This window comes from Atta colombica, unplaced genomic scaffold, assembly GCF_001594045.1.
Source record: "Atta colombica isolate Treedump-2 unplaced genomic scaffold, Acol1.0 scaffold277, whole genome shotgun sequence".
Classification (NCBI taxonomy): domain Eukaryota; kingdom Metazoa; phylum Arthropoda; class Insecta; order Hymenoptera; family Formicidae; genus Atta; species Atta colombica.
Window position 1 is genome coordinate 1,839,261 of NW_017259378.1, and position 4,947 is coordinate 1,844,207.

At 41.2% G+C, this 4,947-nt stretch overlaps 1 protein-coding gene across 2 annotated transcripts in view; it reads right to left on the bottom strand.

Annotated features, from left to right (window-relative positions):
• LOC108689809 (HMG box transcription factor BBX) overlaps nt 1-4,335 on the bottom strand; it is a 5,350-nt gene extending 1,015 nt beyond the window's left edge. The window contains exons 1-6 of one of the 2 annotated variants that reach the window (XM_018196747.1): nt 3,684-3,907; nt 1,485-1,685; nt 889-1,338; nt 591-769; nt 367-489; nt 171-278 (exon numbers count right to left, since the gene is read on the bottom strand). In XM_018196747.1, coding sequence (XP_018052236.1) covers nt 171-278; nt 367-489; nt 591-769; nt 889-1,338; nt 1,485-1,685; nt 3,684-3,806 — 1,184 coding nt within the window. In that variant the 5' untranslated portion in view covers nt 3,807-3,907. Of the gene's footprint in view, nt 1-170; nt 279-366; nt 490-590; nt 770-888; nt 1,339-1,484; nt 1,686-3,683; nt 3,908-4,257 lie in introns of those variants that run through there. The other variant, XM_018196746.1, reaches the window with a different exon arrangement.
• Between the last annotated feature and the right edge of the window lie 612 nt (nt 4,336-4,947).

Genomic DNA, 4,947 nt, shown 5'->3' on the forward strand with positions numbered 1-4,947 from the left:
GCTATCAACGCATTCTAGCCTTGTTTTGTGTCTAATGAATGATAAAGATAGAATGAAGTATTAACATTGATAACATGCTTCTAGAATGCACTCATAGTACATCTCTAATTTAAAATAAGATAAAAGGTGTATGTATATTATTTATCTGAGAATGATTCCAAAAAACATACTCTGCTCGAAATCTTTTACGTGCAGTCCAAGGTCCATAATCTACTTGATCTTCAGCTCCTTCAGTTTCTGTATCCTCAGGTTTAGAAGCTTCCATTTTTCCTTCAGCACTAAACATATTTTCGAATTATTTCTACAGATAAAAAATTAATACATATTCTAAAAAATCAGAAATACATATGGGAATACATATGTTACCTCTCTACAAGATGTTCTAAATCTCCACGAGAACTGTTTCCTCCTTCACTGCTTAAGGAATCTGTTTTTTCACTAACATTTGAAGAAATAGAGTTTCTTCTTTCATTTGGACGTTCGTCATGACTAGAACAATAAAAAATGAATACTTTTTAATATTATAGATAACAATTATAGACAACAAAATTAAATATTTCACAATATTCCAAGATAAAAGTTTTAATCACCCATGATTTCCAACTGTTCGTCTTCGTTTATTCTGTTGACCCGAGGAGCCAATGTTTTGCTCAGCAAGGAATTTCTGATAACGTAAACCTTTACACGTTCTTTCACTACGAAAATTTTCCTCTGGTTGTGTATGCGTTGTCACAAAAGAATTTATTGTATGTTTCTCATCTTCTATGATCTAAAATAAATTTTTAATTTATTATATATATTACATAGACGCCAACAATATAATAATAAATAATATGTATTATGTAATGTTTCATAAATTTATATTTTCATAAGCAGATCGATTCTTACCGTTTCGTGTTGTTCGTTATTATTTGATTCAGTTCTTTTTCTTTTCTTTTCACCAAATAGATCTGTCTTACAGTCTCTTTTTTGATCATCTTGGAAAGGTGATTCTGTATACCTCTTTTTGGGTGGTTTCGGTGGAATAGGATCATTTTCTGCAATACCATTAACGGTCTCCTCAGACGTCTCTGACTTTTGAGGCGTGAAGAGAGAACTAAGCCCTCCAATTTGCGATTCATCTGCTAATTTGCCTGGTTGAATTGATTGTCCGTCTCGTCTATCTGACTTTGTACAATCGGAAGACTCATATTCAGATTTGACACTATCCGTAGATTGCACACCGCTACTTGACTCCTGCTTCTTGTTGGTAGGCCTAGTATTTAAAGTACGTAGCGGAGGTGCTGGTAATTTGTACCACTTAAAGTCAGGATTTGCATTTAGAAAAGCATCCTTGTACTGAAAAAGAAATTATGCTACGTGATATCTATATCCTGATACAGATCTAATAATAATTGAACAAATTAATTTTATTTTTGACAACACAAATTTACATTATTCTACAAGTTAATCAACTCATTAATTTTTCATTTGGTTATCCTTACTTCCTGTGCAAGATTTGTGTAGGAACGCTTCTGATCGGGATGAAGGGTTGCCCACCATTCACCCAAGACCCTGGTAACTGCCCTATTTTCCAAGTGTGGAAAGCCAGATCGCACTGAGCCGCGATGCCTTTTACAAAAAATTAGAAATGCATTCATGGGACGTCTTGCATGATGGGCTGGCTCCCTGGCTTCACGTGATTCCTACTCATTTACAATAAATTATGTCATTATAATAATAGTTAAATATATAAAGCAAAATAATTAAGTAATAGTCTCTCCAATTCATAAGAATATATAATAAATTCGTATGATTTTTTATTTAAATAGATGTGATTTATAAACATGTATTCTGAGGTATTCGATTCTGTATCTTGAAACCAGATAAAAATTTAAAAAGTGAGCAAATTTACTAGGTATTGATCAATGAACTTATGAATATTGTAGTACATTCGTTCATTTTGTAATTTTCACCTCGTTTTAAAATACAAAATCGATCCTTAGTTTATATCTGAATAAACATTGTAATGAAAGTAGAAATATTATGAGGAATATTTAACTAATTATAAATAAAGATTGCGCGTATATTCTACAATAGTTTTTTAAATAAAATTTATTTTTTAATATAATTTATATATTTTATTCAAAAAAAAAGAAAGAAAAAAAGGAAAGAAGAAAGAATAGAAACACTGAAAAAAATTCATGTTGCTTATTTTTAGTAACAATTACTAAAACAAAACATCAATGTTCATATCAATCTCGATTCATCTTTATTCATCTTTAGTTACAATAAAATATTTATGTCATATATAACGTATTCTAAATCTATATTGACCCTAGTGTGACTTCCAATATTCTTAATATATTATTTGCATGATTAAACCAGGATATTCTAGGCAACACGTTTAACAAGTCCAGACAAACAACAAAAATACGCCATTCCCACTCCCATTAGGAAATATCTACGATGTGTATCATCAAGTTTTGCATCATAGCCATAAGTAGCCATGTTGCTATGTTGGTGAAGCCTTAAAGTGACACAGCCTTAAAGTGATACAGCTTGTCAGTATATCTCTAGTCGCATTTCCGCCCGCTTAAACTTTTGCGCCCGACATTGATCCACATCTATCTAACTAATTTAGCCGACCGACTCGAGCGAGAGGGAAAAAAATAACGAAAGGAAAGGCTGATCGGAGATCCATAGAATTAGATTCGATTTCTCATAATCAGCCGAAAATAAACGAGAAAGTACGCAGCGCGGAGCGTAGAAAAAGCCAAGTTCTGTGTGCACATAAAATAGATTACAACATATGTCTGCACAATTACAACATATGTCTCAATAGTACGAGAGAATGACGGCCGTGTGAATGAAAGCACAAGAAAGAACGGACGATCGGCGGTCGGCCTGCCCAGTTTATCGTCCGCAATCAGAAGCGATGGCCGATCGCGAGCCTCCTTCTCTCGTGCAAATCATGCCGTGCGCCGTCGCGCTTATCCACGATGACACATGACGTTTCGTGACAGGGAACACTACGAAGCGTTCCGTACGCCGATGATGTAGCGTACGGTAATTAACGCTCAGCTCAAAACACACGGCGATCGATTCCGGCTCGCAGCCGCAAACAAGTTGGAAAGACGCATATTATCGACAGGATTCAAAACGCATTGACATAAACGAGGCGAGGTTTTCCCGACGATCAAACGGGATTTCCGCAAGGCGAAAAACGAGATTCTTAGCGGACGGAAAGTGAATCGTAGGCACTCGCTGCGAGATTTCTCAACGCAGCAAGGCTCTCTTTCTCTTTTTCTCTTTTGTCTCAATATTGATCGTTGATCTCGCAACGTTCTCGCCAAAGAGAACAGTCGCATATGTTGTATAAGTACTCGCATGAAACAAAATCGCGACGTGATCGTCCGGGGAAAAAAGCTCGTCTTTCTCGTGCTAGATTTCTCGCACGAGGAATTCCCGCGGGGCGAAAAGGCGGAAAGAAAAAAAGGAGAGAAACGGACGGAACTCGTTCGACGGGAATTCGTGCAGCGCTCGAGCTGTCACACGTTCAATGCAGCCCGAACACGGACGGACTCTATTGTAACTATTAACGTTGCGTTTCGATTGCACCGTCAGCGGCGTCAGCAAAGGTTCGCAAAAATTGCAAGGATATCCCCCCTGTTACGCGCGGATAAGAAAACACAAGAACGCACAGCGCCGACGACTCTCGATCGTTTCGTCTCTTTTGACTTATCGGATCGCGAACGTGGGGCACTCACGTCACCGTCGTGATCCTCGTCGAACATCTTGGGACGCGGTCGCGAACGTCGCACCATTCGTGTTCGCACACTGACAGCTGCTCGGCTGACCGATGTAAATACGACGACTGACTGCGCGATCTTTGAATGAAGACGTGCGATTATTCGGAATGCAACGCGCGCGGGGGACGCTTATCCGCGCCCCACGTTATCCCGGGGATCGTCGCGCCGTTCCTCGTCGACGTGATGAATCACGGCAACGTCGTTTCCGTCCTCGTCCTCGGTCCTCCGTCTCACGTCCGTTCCCATCGATATCGCGCAATATGACGTTCCGTCGTCACTACAAGTGCAGTCTCAAAGAGAAAAGAGAAGCGGATCGAAATCCGTGACTTTTGACACAAAAGCGACGCGCCGCGCACGCACGTTTTATCCCGTGGGATCGAGGGTGAGCGAACCGCACGATGCCCGGCCGTGTCGTTTCCGCCGGTGGAAACAAATCCGTGGCCATCTCCGAACGGCACTCGCTCACCTTACGCTGTTGCTCGTTGGCAGCCATTGCTGATTTTCACTTGACAATTCACTCAGCGGCGCATGATACAGACACAGCGAGGCACAGATAAAGGCCCGTTCAACACTGGCGTTCTCGACTCCCGACTTGTTTCGAGCCGCTCAACTCGCTCGCACGTCCTCCTCCGCTCGCCTCAGCTCGCCTCTTCCGTCCTCCTCGTGCCTTGCGCGAACGCTGCCCCTCCACCTCCCGTCTCACTTCCACCGACGTGCACGCTTGATACACCGACACACGGCCCACGTGAGAGAAAATTCTCGTAGGACAGCTTGACGTCCATTCGCTCACTTGGCTCATTCTCCGTCCTCTCTTTTTTTCTCTCTTCGCTCCGCACTCGCGTTGCCATCGAGCTTCGCTTCCCACAACGTCCGGAAAACGAAAACTAAGAGCTTAAATGAAAGAGTCACTTTACGCAATGCAGATAGAATTACGAAGTCCGGAGATTTTCTCTGACGGACTCTTCAATAAAACGTCGCATGATTGCCGAGGTCCAAGGTCGCATCTCGTCATGACAAGTTCACGTATTCTCGTCTTCCACCAGCCAAAGTTCAAAGGCGAACGATTTCAGGAATTCAAGTTGGCGTTTTCAGTATAAAGTTTACGAGCATCGTCACGGTTCTTTAAATTACCGCGTTACAGGTTGGCGCGCGCATG